Genomic DNA, 22354 nt, shown 5'->3' on the forward strand with positions numbered 1-22354 from the left:
TTGTAGGAAACAAGTCCTGGAGTGAGTCTTGAGAGCCTTGTAGAGAGCTTGAGCGTTAGCCTTGTACAAAGCATTCTTTGAAGTAATAGAAGTGTTCTTTCCTTGCCAACTTAAGTGCCTTAGTGTGTGTGAGTGTGCAAGCCAAGTGAGGAGAGGGCGAGGGCAACTACAACACTAGTAAGCGCACGAGGGGAGTGTGTTGGCTAAGGTGTGCACGGGAGTTAGGCGCACGGGAGTTAGGCTGACCAAGTACTTGCGAGAGTGAAAGCAACGTCTTGGTGCCGCACGGGAGCAGCTAGAGTGGTGCTGAAACTCTAAGCTCGTGACAATGAGCTACCCCCATTTAAGGACGAGGAACCCAACATAAAGAAAACTGAGGTAGACGCTCTCACATCAGGATTTGATATCTTCAAGCACACCTCCTGCACCGGGCTAGTTGGGCTTGAGAAAGAAGACTACCTGACAATCTCCTTCCACAATAACAGAGGCCAGGCCCCAACCATGATGAGACAATTTGATTACTGCTTTCAGAGTCTCAAACCACCATACCTACCACCTCCACAAAACTTCCCGCTGCATCCGCATTAAGCTTCAAGCTACCCCTATGGAGGAGGTGCCCATGCTAAGAACAATCCAACAACTTTAGTCCAATTGAACAAGGTTTCTGAGCAAGTCAAAATGAGTCCATCCGTTTCTATTGCAAATCCACAAGTACTACATGAACTTCTAAGGAAATGAAAATAAGCTCTGAACAACACCACACTTCATTAATACAAACACTGGTAAAACATGATAAACATACAACCCAATTAGCCAATGGTCCAACCTCTGGTTGACATGTTAAACCTAATCAATATCAGAACACGCGACCACAAGGTCAAAACATATGAGAACATATCCCCACTAGGAATAAGATAACACCATAACAGAAGTAATAATGTAAAATAATTGAGTTAGTCCAAACAAGTTACACCAAGGCAATGCTGCTCTCGCCACCAGGGGGTTTGCGAACCCCGCCTAAGTAGTCTCGAGATTCTACCTTCCCATCAGCAAATATATTACTGCCGCTCATCTCTCTCAGCTTTGCCGAGCTTAGTGGTTTCTCTGCAGATGTTGGAGGAGCATCTCCCTTAAAAATGTCATTTCCTGTCAGCTCTGCAAATTTTTGGTTATTGATCTTCTTCGCTGTCTTGTTAATTGGTTCCTCGCCAAAGAATCCACCGCTCTGACCTCCAACGGGCTATAAATTAATTACATAAAGAAAAGAGTTTTAGACAGATCAAGATGACGAAACACAGGAAATGCACACTTATAAAGATGCAAGATGGACCGAGGCAGAACATGAGTGTAGAATGGACGAATTGATTTAACAATGGTCTCTGGTAACATTTCCTCATAAAAAACATAGAAGTCGGAACACCTAATATACGAAATTTTCTTCACAAACCATCATATATCTACTATACATCTAAGAACATGTAAGTTATGTAAATATAAAAAATCTGGGTGAATCAATTTTTGCAACAGATAAAGAAAAACAAAAGTGCAATTTTCCCCTATGCACGGGCATATTGGTCTTTCAAGTTATCCCAAATCAAACCTTAAAAATTACAGTTTCATATATTTGAATGCTTGTGTGTGTACGCACGTGCATATGCATCAGCAGATGCACGCAAACATGCGCACGCACGCGTGCACACAGAATTCATTTTTACACTGACATATTTCACTTACATTAGATACTTTGGCAGCTGAGTGTACATCAAGTGATTCAGGTTCTCCAATACTTATGCTTTCTCTTAATGCCAATGCACGAGCAGCCAAAGGCCGGGGTTGAATTTCAGGAGGGGGCGCAAAGATGTCATTTCCACTAAGCTCCTTGCACTTGGCATCAGAAAGCTGCTTCTTCAGCTTTGCCTCAGAGTCGCTTTCTAGTGTCCCACTCAGCTCCCGCTGCTTTGCCACCTCAGGAAGAGTACTAGGCTTCTTGGGAGAAACAGTCTCTTCATCGCCAAATGAGATGTGACTGATTCCTGCAACCGCTTGCTGAAAAAAATTCCAACCATCAAAAAGTAAGCAGTCACTCACGAGGTATTACGCATTTCTCATGTCAGACTGGCATCCCAATGGACCAGAGATCCATAAGCAGACAATAAGTTTTAAACTAATGGCTCAACTCAACAAAGCATTTTCTCAACTTGGGGTAACCTATACAAATCTTACTTTTTCCTGGAGTTCATATCATTCGCTAACTGTCAACCAACCTAACGCAATCCTTCTGTTATTAAACTGGCTATTTAAACTAGCAATGTCCAAAATATACCTGGTACATACGTAATCCAGATTTGTTATTTGGGGTTGGGTTGGCGCTGTCAGATTCTGCATCATTCTCTCCAACAGCTGCAAAAATACCGCTACCAGTCATCTCTTTTAATTTATACCCTGAACAAGGTTTCCTGGAATGTTGCAAAGCTAACAATTAAACAACCCAAAGTAAAAAACTAAAAACAAAACACAAATGATCTGTAATCACATGTTTAGATATCATGAAATACAACATGATCCAATAATAACTCGATACAATTGCCATACATCAGAGAATGTGAATGTGTTCAATAGCAAATTGCTTTGGCAGCTTTTTGGATCAAACTCTAGAATCGTCATAGACTAAGACACTATATAAAGACTAAAGAGAGGTGATAAATTTTAGGGTAAAATGCTCTAACACCCCCCAGGTTTGCCTTTATTGCTCACAGATTAAACCAGTGAAACAAAAAAAAAAAAGGGTAAAGTGCAAAAAAAAAACCATTATACATAGAATGTGCAAATAGCCCCCTGGTGTAAAAAACGCCCCTATATTTTTCCAATTGTGCAAATAAGTACATTTTCTCAATTTAAAGAATGAAATGTCTAAAATATCCTTACAAAAAAATAAAATAAAAAAACTCAAAAGGAATCAAAATGTCTGACATTTTGCTAAAGGCTTAAGCCACGTCAGGCATCCCCCTCGTCAAGTACTACCACCATAACCCCACTGCGGTCCTTCGAAGAAGACAAGCGATGACATTCATAAACAAACGAGTGCAAGGCAACCAATGGAGGGTAAACAAGAACAGAAAAACCTAATATCATCTACATTTCTTGGTTTCACTGTTTTGGTATTGAAAATTTCTAACTCAATCTTATGTTGTCAATTGTAGGACCAAACAGTGCAGGGCATAATGTTAATTGCAATCACCTGTCTTTCACTCGTTTGGAAAATGAGGATAATGAAATTCAAATTGCCTCAATTACTAGTATAAAATTGCACTCTTTCATTTTTAATTATGTTTTACTTCTTCAAACTTTTTTGATGAGTTCATGTGTGAATTTGAACATGTTCATGCATGAGCAGGATAGCCTCAATCTCAACAAGGGTCTGGTGGTGGAGGTAAAGAGGATGGAGCCTCGGATTCTCTCCACACTGAAATGGCAAATGCTATGCATCACAGACTTTAACTTCTTTGATGATTTCATTTCTTTATTAAACATGGAAAACCCACAATGAAGAAAGAATCTCAAAATTTGGGCTGCAAATCACTTTGCGAAACAAATGCACACTCGATGAATTGGATCTGATAGTGGTGGAAGTGGATCAATTGCCCATTAGTGCATGCAACTGCAGGTTCTTCAGGCGAGGTTGAGACAGAATTTTCCATGTCTACCTCCATGATGCCTGAACATCGAATACTCAGACAATTATTAAAGTTCATACAGGTGAAGTGAGACTATTTATCTACTACTTTTCTTCTGCAAATGGAATTTCTCATAAATGATGCTTAACAAAAAATAAAAAATCAACCCATAAAGATTACACATTAAATGTTTTTGGATCATCAAATCACCCACTTGCAATTGAGGCAATGACCTCCACTGCCACCGCCGCCAACAATCACAACCTCCCTCTCCGTGCCGTCTCGCTTCCGATCCCAGTCTCCGTGGTCAAACCCTAACCCCTACGATCTCCGATCCAGGAAAGCCCATGGCCTCTTCATCTTCCAACAAGAGGACCTCTGGAGGTCGTACAGGTGGCATTCGCACGCTCTCTGATCTGATGAAGAAGTGATGTGGAAGATTGAGATACACATAAGTTTGATTTATTCTGTTTGATCTTGGCCTCTAACAATTTTGGGTCCAATTTATCCTCTGATATGTCCAAAAAGGTGTCAATTTTTTTCTCAAAACGCAAGTGTTGGATTGAAACGAGAGTTTGCAAACTCACTTTTTCTGTGAAAAGAAAGAGATGGGATTAACAAAAGGCCGGAAGGTCCTGAAGAAAATAAAAGGCACAGAGTTTGAACTCGCGAAGAACTATAACCAGTGAGATCACAAACAGTACTGCTTTAAGAAACCAAGAAAAGACCCGCGTGAATTGCGCTTTTCTTCTGAAATTCTCAAGCTTTTATCGTCCGGAAATGGTGATTTGAACGTTGATCTCTTCAAATCAATATGGTTTCGACGAAGACATACTTTCAAACCCGACCATGGGAGCAATCAACACTGTCTGATTCGATCTCTGTTTAGGGGACGAGATATCCGTACACTCTCAGTCTCGACGAACCGAACCTTGCCAAAAAAACCATACCTCAATCACGATTTGTTTGCAAATCGCTGGAGCTTGAGTATATTGGATTTGGTTAGATTCAATTCAGATTAATTATCAATGGCAATATAGACATTTCTTAATTTTAATGTACACATCAGCAATGACATATGAACTCAGTTAAATAAAGGCATGTAATGGTAAAAGAACATCTTCCGTTAAAGAACATATGGCTGCTAGCTCTGATAGGGGTGCCAGAGCAATTTTTGAAGAATATTAATCTATGAGCAAAAAGGCAAATATGAGCGGGAGAGCATTTTACCCCAAATTTTAAGGTGAAATGCTCTGACACCGCCCTAGGTTTCCTTTTATTGACCACAGATTAAACTTGTGGAAAAAATGCTGTGACACTTCCTGTCATAGTTTTTTTTTTTCTTTTTTTTAACAGAGATCATACTTTCACCATCATACCCCTTCTTTTATTTAACCACATGCATGCATCATTGCTGATGTATACACTTGAATTATGAAATATCATTTTTGCCCTTGATATTTTTAATCTGACACAGATCTCACCAAATGCATTTTTGCCGTTGATATTATTAATCTGACACGGATCTCACCAAATCCAATACATCAGAAATCTCTCTTTTTATTTGAAAAGTAAGAGATGGGATTAACAAAAGGTCCCGAATAAAATAAAATTAAAATCGTGAAGAACTATAACCAGTGAGATGACAAGCAGTACTGCTTTAATAAACCGAGAAAAGACCCGTGTGAATTGCGCTTTTCTTCTGAAATTCTCTAGCTTTTATTGTCCGAAAATGGTGATTTGAACGTTGATCTCTTCAAATCTTTATCATTTGCGACAGAGACATGCTTACAAATCGATACAATCTGTTTGCAAATCGTTGGAGCTGAGAATATTGAATTTTGTTAGATTCATTTTAGATTAATTATCAATAGCAATGTAGACATTTCTTAATTTTAATGTACTCGTCAGTGATGATGCATGCACCAAGTTAAATAAAGGAAGGGGAATGATGGTAAAAGCACGAACAAACGGGGATGCTAACTAGTGTCAGAGCAATTTTTGCACAATTTTAATCTATGAGCAATAAAGGCAAATCTAAGGGGGGTGTCGGAGCATTTTACCCTAAATTTTAAGGTGAAATGCTCTAACACCCCCCTAGATTTCCTTTTATAACCCATAGATTAAACTTGTGGAAAAATTGCTTTGACACTCCTTGTCAGAGTTAGCAAACGTTGTTTTTTTTTTGCTTTTAACAGAAAACGTGTTTTTACCATTATACCCCTTCCTTTATTTAACCGGATGCATGCATCATTGTTGATGTATACACATAAAATACGATATCTCATTTTTGCTCTTGATATTATTAATCTAACACGGATCTCACCAAATCCAATACTCTCTCTCTCTCTCTTTGAAATGACATGAGACCAAAGACTTAGAAACTCCAACCACCCATATTCGTGAAACCCTAAACACCACATCTATGAAACGTCATCTCAGAAATAGTACATGCTCCATGCTAGGGCTAGACCTGATGATGATGATGCTCCATGCTTGGGCAATCGATGCATTGTCTTGCTATGAAAACTGGGTTTGACTTTGATGTGTTTGTGGGAGTTCAATGGTTTATATGCATGCAAAATGTGGTGAGTTTAGAGATGCCCGGAAGGCATTTGATTGAATGCCGAAGAGAAATGTGACTTCTCGGAGTGGAATGATATATGGGTATACTCAAATGGGTGAGGATGAAGAGGCTTTGAGGCTATTTAAGCAAGCTTTGCAACATGGTTTAGATGTTAATGATTTTACTTTTTCTAGAGTCATTCAAGTTTATGGCAGTTCTACGCTTCTCAGATGGGGAAGCAAATACACTGGTTTGTGTTTGAAAATGATTTATAATTCCTAGGGCTTTGTAGGCAATTCTTTGATTTCTTTGTATTCCTAGTGTGGAGTAATTGAAGGAGCTTATCAGATATTTGATGAGATTTCCATTACGAAGCTAGGCATGTGGAACGCAATGCGAATTGTCAGTGCTTAGCATATGCAAACGAACAAAGCATTTGATTTGTTTAAACAAATGGAAAGATAGGATGAGACCAAATTTCATCACCTTTTTTGTGTGTGTTGTATGCTTGTAGCCATTTTGGCCTTGTTGAAAAGGGTAAGCATTACTTTGGGTTGATGAAGGAGTATGGAGTTGAGCCTGGGGAGCAGCATTATGCTTTGATTATTGACTTGCTTGGCCGTGCGGGGAAATTGCACAATGCAGTTTCAATTGTCAAGGAAATGCCAATACACCCGAAAGAGAGAAATGCAGACAGAGAAAGTAGAAACCAACTTGCTGCAACTTCATATGAGAGAGACAGAGTCTTTAAGTATTGACATGTGAGGGCATTAAGGTCCAACTAATTTAGGTTAAAAATTTTCTTCCAAAAATTGAGCAAGGCTTATTTGGAAATGTTGCAACAAGGAAAGGTAGTTTATGCATTCTATTTTTTCAAATTAGCTAACTTCTAACATGCCTAACAGTGAACTAACAAAAGGGGGTGTCAGGACAAGGTTAACCAAACCTCAAGGGAGGTTGAGGACCCTTTCCTTGTGTTAAAAGACCTCAATAGCCTTATATTTTGACATGAAATGACAAAAATACCATGAAATGTCATTGAAATAATGCAAAATATCAATTTTTATACAAATTTTTTATTATTAAATTTTACTTCTTTTTTTTTTTTTTTTTTTTTTTGTTAATGACATTTGATTAGGTTATTTTTTCAAAAAATATATATATAGCTAGGGTAATATTGCGTTTACAAGAAGGGAGCAAAAGGGTTTGGTTTGACAGCTTCTTTTTTATTAAACTATTATTAAATTAGATAAGGGTAAGAAAGACATTTCACACTTTTAGGGGAGGTTAGGGTAATAAAGGCCAAACGCACTCTCTGGGTACAATTTGACCAAGCTTCAGGGGAGCTCAGTGTAATTTACCCTAAAAGAAAACCTGGGAGTGGGGGAGGGGTGTCAGAGCATTTCACCCTAAATTTTATAAGTACAAATATGTTGTTCTTTGGCAGTTTAACTCTTTGCTCAGTCTCATCCATACGTCATAGTTTCACACCCTGTATGATCATAAAAAGAGGTAGATTGAACATTCAATAAATATGTAGCATTTCAATTAAGGAAACCGGCATGACGAAGAAGAATCAGAAAGTTCGGAAGTCTGGATTGTGTATGCCCATACAGCTTTTAGGGATACCAAACCCCAATAGGAAGTTCAATGCAAGGTCAGCTCACACCTTAAAGTAATCAATACTTGCTTTCAAAATTCATATAGTATAAATAACTAGGTATTTTTATTTTTATTATTTTTATTTTTTGTAATTCAGAAAGTGACGTTGACTGGACAACGGACAACATGGGTAAACTAGGAGTGTTGAAATTCCCTGAAGATGAGAACTCGAACAGGAGAGACCTTTTTTAAAAGAAGCCATGCCATTGTTCAAGGAAAACCCATTTCTCGAATATGCCCATGCTTAGAATGATTGCCCTGACTCTTTGGATCAGCTCACCCAACCTATTTCAAACCTACACCTAATTTATAAATGATGAAGCTTCTTTACGTTGATGATTTAAAAATAAATAAATAATAATAATAACTGATTTAAATCCACTATGTAAAATTAACAATGTTTCCTCTCTAAGCTCTCTGTCACGGGTAAATTCTGAACACGAATTTATTAACACTCTCCTACTATAGGGAATACAAGAGCATAAAAAATACTCCCAAAAACAAAGAAGAGAATTTATCACAAAGTGATCTGAAATAGTATGCCAGTATGAGATTTGAGCACTCAACCAAAAAGAAGCACATTTAACCAAACGTTCTAGAGATAAGAGATTTCCATTCATTGTTTCAATAATTGGCCAAATAAGAATATCCATAACAAATCATTCAACAAAATCACATTTTTAATATGTGCTTGTGTATGTATCCAACATGAAACATCAAGAAGGAAGATAGAAATAATGGATTCAAACTAGAGAAAAAAGCACAACAATGTTGTGAAACCCGTGAATAATGCAGAGACAAATCAAAAGAGCTTTTATTGCCCCACCTGAACTAAAATAACGAAAAAAAAGTTTAAAAAAAGGCCTACAAACTGAAAGCTAAAGGTTTAACCAGATCTCTAACCTTTTCATCAAACTCTCGACTTCTTCATCTGTAACCTGGCCTCCAAACACCACCTTGCTAATACCATCCGACGGCTGACATTTTCCGACCACAACCGATCAACTCATAAAAATAAATAGATAAATCAAAAAAAAGAAAAAAAGTAACTCTATTTTAGACGGAAATGAACTGACCTGGTGTGAACGGGCACCGGAAGTAGCAGAAGCGGTGGCTGGTGAATCGGCGGCGGGATTTTCCGCCCAGGTGAGCAGATCTGCGGTGGATGTGTGAGGCTTCCTCACAGGAGTGCTTCTCTCCATTGATTTTTTATTTTTTTGCTTCTTCTGGAAACGAAAATGTTCGAGTCAGAAAAGGAGGCCAGAGATTTCTCTTCTTCAACACACACTCTCTTTCTCTCTCTAGAACACCGGTGCTTGTCACTCTCTCTCTCTTCACGCAACAGTGTGAGATCCGTGTTCTGAAATGACGACGCTGACCCCCTCTGTTTTTTTTTTTTTTTTTTTTTTTGGGACTTGGGACTTGGGACTTGGGACTTGGGAGCAACTAACACTTACGAATACTTAGTGCACTCTGTTTTAAAAACCGTCTGACTCGTCCATCAGTCATCACCGAATTGAATTTACGGATTAGGTTTATCTAAAAATATATATATAATCTACTACTAATTATGTTTGGCCTAAACCAAGCTTTTATTCAATCTTATATTTGTAAACTATAGGTTCTATAAATCTTGAAAACGTAAAATAGGTATTCAATAACTCTTATGTTATGATTGGCACAGCCTCAAATTTGAGATTGAAAAAAAATTAATATAAATTTTTAACTATAATTTTTCCAATCCATTAACTTTACTATTTCCAAACATAATATTTATATTTTAAATCATTTGAGTGATTTCCAATTTTGTGATCAAAAACACTATATAAATTATTAAAAAAATTTAAAATTTCTCTAATTAACTTTGCTTATTTTAAAAAATGTCAACTTTCTCAAAAAGGTTGATTGCTAAGTTTTTAAATTAATTATAAATTTATACAAAAATACTATTTAGACTTTTTCATGGTCCAAATGCCCTTGAGTTCACCGGTCTTGGGGAATTTCATTGTACAGTCCGGCGAGGAGTACAGAGAACATTTCCGGCAAGCCTTGGATGACCCAATTCAGGTGAGCTCCTCCCATCCTTGGATCGGCGGCGATGAGGGCCTCCGCGAAGGCCATCCTCTTCGTTGTTGTCACTGAGGTCGCTGCTAGGTAGCGATCTGGAGCAGCCAATTTCGTCGGAGGCGGAAGTGGCACGGGAAGCAACGTTAACAGAGAGGAGAACTCCAAAATTGAGCTCCATTAACCGACCCAGTTCGAGCTCCTTTAACAGACCCAGTTCGGTCGGTTTCACTAACAAACCAGTTTGAGCTCCATTAACACACCCAGTTTGGCGAGCTTCATTAACCTTGGCCGGAGAATCTAGTTTTCAGTTCGGTCTGTCTCTAAGGAAATAGAAATAATATAACAGAGAGAACTCCAAAATCTTCATCAACAGAGAGTTCCATAAAAGTTCAACAAGTGACCATTGATTCCGACGATACCCAAGCCGCACTCCAAGCTTCTGTGAACTGACAGCAAGCTTCAAGGCATGCTTGCCTTCGCCGGTGACAAATCAGTGAACTCCTCGACTTGCATTCGACTACGGTGAACAAACGGCGAGCTCTGTTTCAGTTTTAGGAGCTCACCGTCGCGTTTTTTGCAACGGTGGGCCTGAGTAGCGTGGACATGTTATCGAACTGAAGTGGGTTTCGCAAAAAATGAATGCACCGGACTAAAATGTTGCAGAAGCTTGGAGCTCACTGGAACTGGAGTGGACTTTACTGAACTTGGTTGCCTCTGTTCGGCTTCACTGAACTAAACTGGGTTCGCCGAAAATGGTGTTCATCGTGTTAAACTTGATTGTTTTGCTTCGACCTCACTGTTGGGTCTTCAATTGAATTTTCGGTTGAGTTACTGAAATTCGTTCTGCTTGTTCGGTAATTCTTAAAATTTGGAGATTTTGCCTAAGTGGGTGTGATGGCCCGGTGTTCATGGGTATGCGCTTTTTCATCTAGTGTTGCATTTTGGCCATTCGAGGAAGTTCCTATTTTTTTTTATCTAGGCATTTGAGGAAGTTGAGGATGGCGATGAGAGGGTCGGCCGACGAAGAAAGTGATGGATGAGAGAGGAGCCCAATTGAGAAAAAAATAAAACAAAATTTATCAAAGGTAATATTGAAATGAAGAATGGAATTTTGGACAATGAAAAAGACTAAAGAGTGTTTTTGTATAGATTTATAATTAATTTCAAAAACTTAGCAATCAACTCTAATAGTTTGAAAAAATTAGTATTTTTTAAAATAAACAAAGTCAACTCTAATAGTTAGTATTGGACAATGAAAAAGACTAAAGAGTGTTTTTGTATAGATTTATAATTAATTTCAAAAACTTAGCAATCAACTCTAATAGTTTGAAAAAATTAGTATTTTTTAAAATAAACAAAGTCAACTAGTGAAATTTTAAATTTTTTCTAAATTTAAACTGTTCATGATTAGATATTGAATCGAGTTATCAAATAATATTTTAATATTTGAAAATGACATTAATAATAATGTAAATTACTTTAACCCGAGGTGTGCTTTTATTGCCCTGAAATTAAAGTTTTTGCAAAATAACTTGGTGCTCCTGTCGGACTAAATAAACAAACGTCCCATTATATAATTACAAATATACCCTCAACTAATACCTTTGTTGCTAATGTAAGCAACAAAGAAATATATAATGTTATATTATAGAGCTAATTTCAAAAAATCTCACTACTTTCAAATTTTTATCATAAATTTTCAATTTATTTTCAAAAAATTTCTTACATTTTAAAAATGATCACATTATCCCAATATTTATATCCAACTCATTAACCCAGCTGTGAAATGTTAAATTTGACCTTACTATTTTAATATTAAACTAAAAAATATAATTATTATTTCAAAAATTACAAAAATACCCATCTTCTTCCTTTCTTCATCCCCTCCCTCTAAAACTTTCTCCTCTCTCTCTCCCTAAAACAGTTCCATGGTCACCTCAATAACTCACAAATTCACCGTTGCTATATCATACGGACCGCCGGTGGCGCCACTTGCTAAATCGGTTTGCGCTTTCTTTTGATCCTCAGTTAGTGCCACAGTACTTTTTCTCTGAAGATCAATCGCTGACTTCTTCAAGGACCAAGTTGTCAGAACACAATCTGGAAATCACCGTGAACGACGACCCGTCGTCCTTCTCTGAAACTGCAGCGACCCAACCCTCTCCAAATCGCGATCCAAGGTTGCTAACTTAAAAAAAAAAAATCACGGCAGCTTACCAGGTCGCCGTTCGGCAACCTAAAGTTCTCGTTTCCTTTAAACTATCACATCTCCCTCTCTCTTCCTCTCTCTTTAAAACATTTCATAAGTTAACTGTTTTCAATTGACCCACAAGATATGCAGCAGAGATCCTAAAGGTTGCTGACTTCTTCACATACAACTAAGTCGCCGGAGCGCGGCCTGGCAACCACCATGGACGGTGACCCATAGCCGCCGCCCCTCTTTAAAACTATTAGGTAGTTGATCAACGACCCAACCGTTTCCAAATCGCAACCCAATGTCGCTAACATGCTGCTCGTCACGACGACCTAAAGTCCTGTACCACGTCGACATAAAACCCCCTGTTTTTCTTCTTCCATTTTGCACCGTCATCACTACTTTAGGATAGGGTTTTATTGATTTGGGGATTGGCAATTCATATAACTATTTGGTATGTGTATTGATAATTTATTTTGTTAAGGCTTGCAAATGATAATTTATTTTGTCAAGGCTTGCAAATTCATACAGATTTATACACAAAATCCATGGGTCTGTTTTAGAGAGAGAGAGGGGGAAAGGTGAGAATTTGAGAGAGAGGGGGGTTGCAATACCCATAATTTTAAAAGGTAGTTTCGGTATTATTTTAAAGGTTTTAATTACGTTTTTATTTATTTTCTTAATTATTTGACTATTTGATTACGTATTTAATTAAATTGATTAATTAAATATTTTATTTTGATTAAATGTTTTATTTGACTTGATTAATTGAAAGTATGTACTTGAATAATTAAATAATTAATTTAATTGATGTATTTTGTTTATTTATAATTAATTAAAGATTAAATAATTAAATATTTACTTTGTTTTATTTTATGTATATAGTTAGGAGTAATGGACCAACTAATTCTGTCACATGGATTACTTGGATAGGAGGTTTAATGGGTAAGGATAATTACCCATTGATAATTATATATATATATATATATATATATATATATATATAAAAGGAAAGTAATTTATTAATTAATATTATTGTAACTTAGTAATTATAATCTGATATATATATTTTTATATTTGTATAATAAGGATATACATAGATTATATACGTAACATATTTTTTTAGTTACTTATGGATAGTTATAGATATATATATATATATAAGGAAGTAATTAATTAATTAATATTATTATAACTTAGTATTAATAATCTGATGTATATATTTTATATATTTATGTAATAAAGATATACATAGATTATGTACATAATATATTTTTAGTTACATTTTTAATATTTTAATTTTATTATTTTGTTTTATTAAGTTGACTTGAATTGGGAAAAGGATTAGGTTAAGGTTTTTATCAAAAATATATGTTAGTAAAGAGGGGTTAGAAATTAAATCACGTAGTATATTTTGGAGGAAAAAGACAGAGAGTTTAGAAAGAAAGAAGAGATGAAGAAGGAGGTTAGAATTTTTATCAAAAATTTTAAGGCAAGTTATTTTCTTTTCTTCTCCCTTGATTTAGATTATATACATGCTAGATTAGCTCCAGGATTATTTAATTAAATTAATTGAACCTAATTGCATGATTAAAACTGAAATTACAGTGTATGTATATATGTAATGGGTTTGTGTATTTGTTTAGTAATTTGGACAAATTGATACATGATGTATATTCTACAATGTTTAAATAATGTTTATGAACTGAAGTGGAATTATTGGGACGTTCTGGGAGGTTGAACTGTTATTAAATCTGTTTTAATGATTTTAAATTGTTAAATTAGATTTATGGATGATTTAAAAAACATGATTTAAGTACACATGTTAAGTATGAAATTTAATTAATTTAAAAGGTTAAATTAATTAAACATGGTTGGATTAAACTATTTTAATCAATTATTTGGTTTTAAATAAATTTGATTATATTATGGAGGAGTACAATTATTTGAGATGCATGTTAATTTTTATGAGATAAATTCAATGCATGCTACTTAGAATTGTTATTTTTGCTCAATTAAATGCAAAGGAGTATCTGTATAATTTTATATCATGCTATGTATGAATTTATTTGATGTGATATTATAACCGTAGCATCATTTATGAATTGTATGCATTATATGCACCAGTATGGGATGATGGCATATTAATGACGGATTAATTAAAAATGTTAAGTCCTACCTATTCATGTATAACGGAATGGATTAACTAAAATGTTAAATCCTACATTTTTTCATGTCAGGTCAATTGAATCAGTTGGATGACATTGTGAAGTCTATCACTTTTTCGATTTTTCGAGCATTTCTCATTTTCCGGGCATGTTAGCATTTATACATTTTTATTTTATTGTCGGGATTATGGATATTTTTGCAAATGTGTTTACTTTTATTTAAATATCATAATTTGTTTCATGAAGAGTATTATAGACTTTTATTATGCAAGTAACATATTTGGCCTTTGATTATTTTATAAAGGGCAAAGTAGATTTTTATTAGGCAAATGACAAAATTGACATTTAGAATTAATGGAAGAACTTTTTGGTCATTTTGTTTAGTCTTGCATTTGACTAATTGTGAACTTAACACATGGGAGTTCACATAGCCACATATTGTGTGTGTGTGTATGTGTGATGACATATAGCATTACAATTGAATGGGATAGACACAAAACACAATCTGCAGACTACCATTTTTCGTCCATTTTGTTCTCCTTCATAATAGTCTTCTTTACATGACATTTTGAAGCTTTTGTGTTGGGACCTTGAAAAGGGTTTGTGAATAAAAAAGTGTTGTCAAAGTCATGAACTTTCTTTTGGGTATCAAAATTGTAACCAATCTCTCACTGCTAGGATTTTTAAAAGGGAAAGGTTGTGGATGAATTTTAAGAGGTGTTCTTCATCATTTTGAAAAATTGGTAGCTTACTTTAGATTGCTTTAAATTGTTAGTTGCTATGTTTTCAAGCTGCTGAGAGGTAGGATTGTCTAACCCTCAATTCATTTACCTTTAGTGAGTTAATCTCTTTCAATTTGAGTTGCAAAGTGTATACAAAACTAAACTGAAATTCTGTGTAACATGTTGAAACTGTTTGGCTGAAATTACGTGCTACTGTTTGCTCAAATTCATGTAAATTCGTAATTTATCATTTAGAAATGATTTGATATTATGATAATATAGTTAATTAGCTTTCATTGAGAATTGGTTTCACATAATTTGATTGAGAAATGAATTTACTATGAATTTTTAAAGTTAGAGTGTTCTTACTGAAAATTCAAGTAAAATTTTATCTTGAAAATATAGTCTTTGAACTTTCAGTGGCCTTTGGATTCACTCAATTTGGATGAGAATTGAATTTTTTTATGATTTTTCAAAGATGGAAGCTACAGGCTAGAAATCAGTTTCTGGGCAGATTTTATTTCGAAATTTTGGGTCAAAATTGTTCTAATTGGGAAGGGATTTTGTTAAACTAAATTGACACTTTCAAAGTACATTGTTTAAGCTTTCATTAGGCTTTGGAATCACTCAATTTAACTTAGAATTGAAATTGTTATGAATTTTCAAAGAAGGAGGTAACAAGCTACGTATGAATTGTTAACAACTAATAAGGGTTGTTTTAACCTTCAAACCCTTTGGTTCTTTGTGAATTAAATCCTTTAAATTGAACCATTATATAACTTGAATTATGCTTTCTTTACAAGCATGTTGTGTAATTAAAATCTGAAATTTTGTAACTTAGACAGAAATGATGTGTTATGTGTTTTAAATATGGAATTTGAACTCTTAAAATGTTATTGATGTTTATGTGCCTAAAAACTGAAATTCTAGTAATCACAATAGTTGTATTGTTATTGTTTGATAAGCTAGAAATTATATATTTAGTTCACTTCAATTATGGGTTGTTTTGTTATAAGTTTGGTATTATAATAGTATTCAAAAATTGAATGATACATTGTCTTTGAAACATGTTGCCATGATAAATTTGCTGTCAAAGTGTGTCCATAGAATTTCTATATGTTTTCTATGTCTAATAACTTCTATGCTGTATAGATTAGATGACAACATGCTTGAGTTGATTTCTTGAAGGCTATAATAGTATGTCATTGTGAAGCTTGCTGCCATGATAAATTTGTTACCAAAGTATGTTTATTGAATTAGATTTTGATATGAGTAATGATGTGGTATTATAATATTGTAAAGCATGTGCATTCATGCATAGCATTGGACAAGAAAAATGGGAAAGAAATGTTTTGAAATGAAAAAGGGGTGTTGGGAAAAAGATTTGAGAAAAGAATTTTGTGAAAACCCGAAAGCCAAGGGGGTACCGAGGGTCCGTGGCGTTAATGTAGCCTAGAGAGAATTAGGGAGATCGTTTTAGCGTGGTTAAGCTATCTGGGCCCCAAATGACGCCGTAGGGGTACCAAGGGTCAGGGACAGTAGCCAATCATTCTCTCGTCGCTGAGGGGTTACCAAAGGGGGTTACATTAATGGTTTGAAAAATAAAGAATGTGAGTGATTTTAAGTATGGGAAGCGACATCGCATGACATTGAACTCATTGCATGGCGTATCCATTCATGAATTGGTTTATAAATATGATATTGCGGTTATTTTTCTCCCGGCATAGCCTATGACCAGATAATATATTGATTGGAAAGAATGTGTTAATTATGGAGTAATAGAGATAGATATTCTTAGTTTGTGTTTATGATTAGACATAAGTGGTTATCTTTTTGTTTATGTGCAATAAATCATCAATACTAAAGGGTTCCTTAGGTATTAATAGAGGGGTAGTCTTTTCACGGTACATGGGCATACCTTTAGACTGATGGTTGTGATAATGAGAAATGTGATTCTTTGTATAGAAAGTTGTAACAAGTGAAATGGTTTAGACTCTGTGTATATGGTACTTCATATTCTTTTGTGTTGACTGTTTTGTGAGACAGCATGATGATGTGATGATTATTTTTTCCCTGATTTGTATGACTCCCTTTCTGATTTCTATTCTTTGTTTGGATTTATGGGCATATTAAGAAGTGGTGGTTGGGCATTTTCTACTGAGCTATAGTTACTCATTCCTATTATATATACATTTTTTTTCAGATTATGGACAAGAGGTCATAGAAGGAATTCCTCCACAGCCATGGATGGATGTTGGGTTCTATTTGGTTTTATATCTTTGTATAAATGGGAAATGTATATATTGAGACCAACATGTATATTTGTAAATATTTTTTCAAAATAAATTGTGTTAAAATATTGTAATTAAAGGGTTATAAGATTTTAATTATGAGACCTACTTTTCTATTTTCAGATAATGTGTGGACAAGGAAATGGACTTTATGTGTGCATGTTGTGACAAGATACGTTATGTAAAATGACTATTGAAACAAGGGATTTTCTTATTATCAGCCTTGAGTATTAAAGTTTTATCTAAAATTTTTGGATAGTGTTCCAGGGCTTAGTCAGACATTTTTGAATATGAGTATTTCTTTGTTTTGTTTTATGTTCACAACCTGGATTACGGTCTAAGGTCGTGACAGACATATCGAATATTTATTTTATGTTTTGATAGGACAAATTATATATATATATATATATATAGTTATATGCCATGATATGAGCTTGAGTTTCAGGATCATGGTTAGAGTACGTATATTGTCAGGGATGTATAATTAGATATAGTGTAGTTTTGTGCCCTGGTAGGTATAAGTACTCATGCCTACTATATGTGCATTTTACATATTGCCTATTATTCAGGTTGAGGCAACCGTTAGAGTCTAGTGAGATTCCTTCAGTGTGTGTGTATATATTTATATGGGGACTATTAGTTACTGTTGAATTAATTATGATGTATATGAGTTCCGAGTCTCTGTTTGGGATGTAGTAGATTAGAACTTGTTTATGGGTCTGACCCACAATTATTTTTCAGGTGTTCGTCAGTTTTAGGCTTAGGGATTGTTCGTGCTGAGCAAAGACGATCTATTCACTCCTCCGTTTTAACGTATGATTTCCTTATTATTGTTTTAATCAAATATTATTTTATTTCAGTTGAATTTTGAATTAAAGGTCCACATGATGGATTTTTAAGTTGTAATTTTAATTAATTATTGGTATCAGATGATTTTGTTATTGGAGGTTAATTATTAGATTAATTAATAAGAATTTATTATTTAGTATTCTTTTATCTTTATTCTTTATTTTTATTTCATTTTGTATTCAATACTTGTTAACTACTTTAATTGTTAGATATTCCCTCGAGTTTGGGCTTGGGCCTGATCAACCCATGTTTCGGAGTCGAGGGGTATCATAGGGGTAAAGAAGAAGACATAGGGTATTTTTGTAATTTTAAAAATAATTATTATATTTTTTAATTTAATATTAAGTAGTAAGGTCAAATTTGACATTTCAAAACCCGGTTAACGGGTCAGATATGGATGTTGGGGTAATGTGGTTACTTTTTAAAGTGTAAGGGTTTTTTGAAATAGATTAGGAGTTTATAATCAAAATTTGAAAGTAGTTGGGTTTTTTTGAAATTAGCCCAATAATATGAACATATATTCCCCTCCACAGTCCCGCAATAACCACCACCATTTCCATAAATGTCGTCGTCACAACCACCGCCATCACTCTCTTTCTCTGCTTCCTCTATGACTCTGTTACTAGATCCCTCCCCACCGCTGCCACTCTGCATCCCCTATCGCCCTCCACCGCAGCTCTTACCCTCTCTCTCTCTTCCTCCATCGCCCATTCGCTTTACCGTTGCTATTAATCTCATCCACTGTAAATTCGAATTTTGTATTTAATAATTTTTTAATGATTTTTTCCGAGAATTGATTATTACCAGAGCCAAAATAGACGCTGATGAAGTGTGGTGATCTATCTTGTAGAGAGAGAAAGAGAGTGGAGAGAGAGTTTGAGGAGATAGAATTATTTTTTATTGCTTACATCAGCAATGAGGGCATTTTAGGATTTTTATAAAAAAAATTGGTCAAAATTAATAATTAGGAGGCAATTTGCTCAAAAGGTTGATTCAGGGATTTATATGTACTTAAATTTTAATATGCGTGTTTTTTGCACATTTTTTGTATAGCTGAGATTTTTTTTGCACTTTACTCTTATAAATATTGGAAGTAAAAAAGAATTATTGAATTTCATTAAAAAAAAAATAACAATTATTTAGTGTAGGGCGATTCTGAAAAAAAGTACTTTATATTTGAACTCATTTGAAAATATTTGTCAAAAGTAGTAGGACTTCTTCTTTATCTTTTAAATTTTTTTGTAGGATTTATTTGTCTTTAGAGTTTAAAAGTAGAATTAATTGATAATTTTTTCAAGATATATTTTTTAAAACAAGTTAATTTTAGCTTTACCCTTGCACTATGTTTGGAACCAAGGATTTCATCGGAATTAGATTTCAAAAGGGTTTTTCACTTGTTTAGAAGGGATTTTAAAGAGAATGGGATTTAAGGGGATTTCAAAGACAACATTGCAAGTTTATAAAATCACATGAAATAAAATTTGAGTGGATTTGGAAATAACTCCTTTTATATAAAAATTACTCATTTATTAACCACTTTCAATTCTCTCGAGTGCCATATCTCTCATGTTCTTTTCAAAGTATTTTTACAAATTTTATTTAATTCGAAACAATAAATAGAATTTTATTTTAATCTCAATCTAATTCCTTTTCCAAATCCAATTTCAAATCCCGGAAAAAATTGATTTGAAATAGCATTTGTAACTTATTATTCAAAATAAAACAATCAATTTATTTATTATCTATCTACGTTTCTACCATGAGGATGGGTAATAAACTTTATTTAATTTACTTAAGAGGAAAATAAACTTTTTTTTGTCATAATTGTCTGAATTCTATATCTTATTAACAAATTATATATATAAAAAAATTATATCCAAAATTTCAGATTTTTAAATTATTTTCAACTGTAAATTTTGGAACTAATTCAATTGTAGCAAAGTAATTAATTGATCAGAGCCATGATGGCTTAAATTCTTATTGTTAATACTTTTTAGGTTCTGGTAGCATGATTATTATCATTATTATGTAATGAACAATATGAATATTATTCTGTCTGAATTATGTTTATCCCAGATTCAATTATGGGTCGTCCAAAAGTCGCGTTGGAATGTTTAACCCATTTTGCATTAAATTGCTGCACAGGGTATTGTTTCCAGTAAATCGTTGACAGACGAGTAATAGAATCTCTCTTAAGCAGAAAGACGACAGAATAGTAACTAACTGTTCACTATATAATAGGATAATATTTATACTATGCAGACCTTAAAGTATTAACAATAATTAACAGACATGTTACAACCATCTTCCTCTTCAGGAATACAGGACAACCAGGATTCAGAACTGGTAAAAAATACTGAAGTAGTGGAATGGACCAATGTTCAAAATCAATTGAACAAATGGACTATCCCTCCAGTAAGTGCCAAAAGCATTTACAAAATCGGAATGCTTAATTTAGCTGATCTATGGACTATCAAGACCATGGAACAGACCATGCAATTAAGTACTAAGGATACAATAATTAAGTTATTGTCTTCCCGTGACCTTCAGAGGCACATGCATAAATACAAGTACATCCATATAGGTTTAATTCAAATTGCTTTTAAACCTTTGACCTTGTTAGGTATGGATGCTTGTATTCAAGCAACCCTAAGGGATGCTAGGTGTCTGAAATTCCACCCTTCTTTGATGGGTGCCCTGGAAACCAGTCTATGTCATGGACCGGTTTACTTTGATGTATATCCTAGTCTGAATTTATCGTTAACCGATAAAAATATCCATGAGGCAGTTAGTCTTAGGATACAGACTTATGGATATGATTACTTACCTGGATCGGAAGTGATAAGTGTTATTTATCGCATCCATTACAAAGTACTGGATACTATGTGTCCCAAGGCCATACGCAAAGACTCTAAAGGAGTAACAGCGTTATGGAATACTAACATGTACACCTCCAATGTTGCCACAAAAAGGATGATTCCTTGGAGTGAAATAACATTTCCTGAACACTGGACGATTTCTAATGCCGTCCCAGCACAGCCAATTGCTAATCATAGCTTAGACTGTGTTATTCAGGACCAGGATGGTGATGTTTTTCTGAATTTCAGAAAATCTATAGATCTATCCAGATCTGCATCGTCGAAAGGAAGTCAGCTTCCTTACCGTGTTTCCTGTCCTCCTTCTCGACATTCGATCTCGTCAGATTACCGTAAGGAAGGACTCCCTGAAGCAGTTGATTCCAAGCTCAAGCTGAAAGGAATACAACAATCTCCGAATCAAATTCCAAGAGGAGTTTACGAGAAAGCACCAATAGGTATGTCTCGTCGCCAATTTGGAATTGAATTCAGCCCAACTCCATCTGAAATGGGAATCGGAAACGAATCTGTTAAGGATCAATTTGAAGATCCAACAGACATCAATGATCCTCATGAATATTAATTTTAATGGATTTTGTCCCAGATAGAATTGCCATTAATGCTGAATTCCAACAGGATCAATATAAAGAATTCAGAAGTTGGTATTTTAAAAGTTTTGACCAAAAACAGTTACAGCTTTTTAAAACCCAATTTTATGACTTCATACAAGAACGCAAAATGGTTATACCTTTTGTTTCTTGGTTCTATATGACCAATCATTCTCTTGTTAATATTAACATATTGGATGATTTCCTCAAACCATGGACTACTTCTGAAGATAAGGTTTTCCACTCCGTCCATCCTCCCCCTGACCATTTAATTCTGAAACGAATTGACCCAGATAGTGGTTCTAAAGTGGAAACCAAGGCTTATAGCCAACCAAAAGTAATTGATCCAACTAGTACTGCGACTAGAAAGGACATTACTCATGTTTACAAGCAGAACAATTACACCAATGTTTGCCTACAAACGATAGGATCCCAGCTTGGGAGAATTGAAACAGGAATCGACACAGTATTAAATACAATTAATACTAAGTGTATTTCTGTAAAAACTTCTCCTCCAGAAGCTTCCTTATCCAACGCATTGGTGAAACCTGCAATTGAAGTCCAAGGCTTCAATCTGACACATCCTAAGAAGAATGAAGAATTTCTTACTCTTCTTACTCAGAAAATTCAAGGACTCAAAATTCAGACTTTATCCCATGATGAATCTGAAATTGGTTCTGATTCTGAGAATGTGTTCC

The 22354-nt window shown here is 34.7% G+C and overlaps 1 protein-coding gene across 1 annotated transcript; it reads right to left on the reverse strand.

The window, feature by feature from the left end:
• Window positions 1-741: 741 nt before the first annotated feature.
• On the reverse strand, window positions 742-9324 carry LOC132278555 (uncharacterized). The gene is made up of 5 exons (XM_059780369.1): window positions 8979-9324; window positions 8806-8879; window positions 2324-2456; window positions 1735-2046; window positions 742-1240 (listed from the first exon to the last, which is right to left on the reverse strand). Exons 1-5 carry the CDS (start codon window positions 9102-9104, stop codon window positions 968-970), a joined length of 918 nt encoding a protein of 305 aa, XP_059636352.1. The 5' UTR covers window positions 9105-9324; the 3' UTR covers window positions 742-967.
• Window positions 9325-22354: the final 13030 nt, after the last annotated feature.

This window comes from Cornus florida, unplaced genomic scaffold, assembly GCF_030987335.1.
Source record: "Cornus florida cultivar Cherokee Brave unplaced genomic scaffold, ASM3098733v1 CherokeeBrave_3.0.0_Hap2_Chr10, whole genome shotgun sequence".
Taxonomy (NCBI): domain Eukaryota; kingdom Viridiplantae; phylum Streptophyta; class Magnoliopsida; order Cornales; family Cornaceae; genus Cornus; species Cornus florida.

Excerpts from the sequence above, each read along its gene's own strand:
- LOC132278555 (XM_059780369.1), bottom strand. The coding sequence starts at position 9,104 with ATGGAGAGAAGCACTCCTGTGAGGAAGCCTCACACATCCACCGCAGAT. Across the intron at positions 8,880-8,978 it reads CCGGTGCCCGTTCACACCAG|CCGTCGGATGGTATTAGCAA; the intron begins GTCAGTTCATTT and ends GGAAAATGTCAG. Across the intron at positions 2,457-8,805 it reads GTCGAGAGTTTGATGAAAAG|GAAACCTTGTTCAGGGTATA; the intron begins GTTAGAGATCTG and ends GCAACATTCCAG.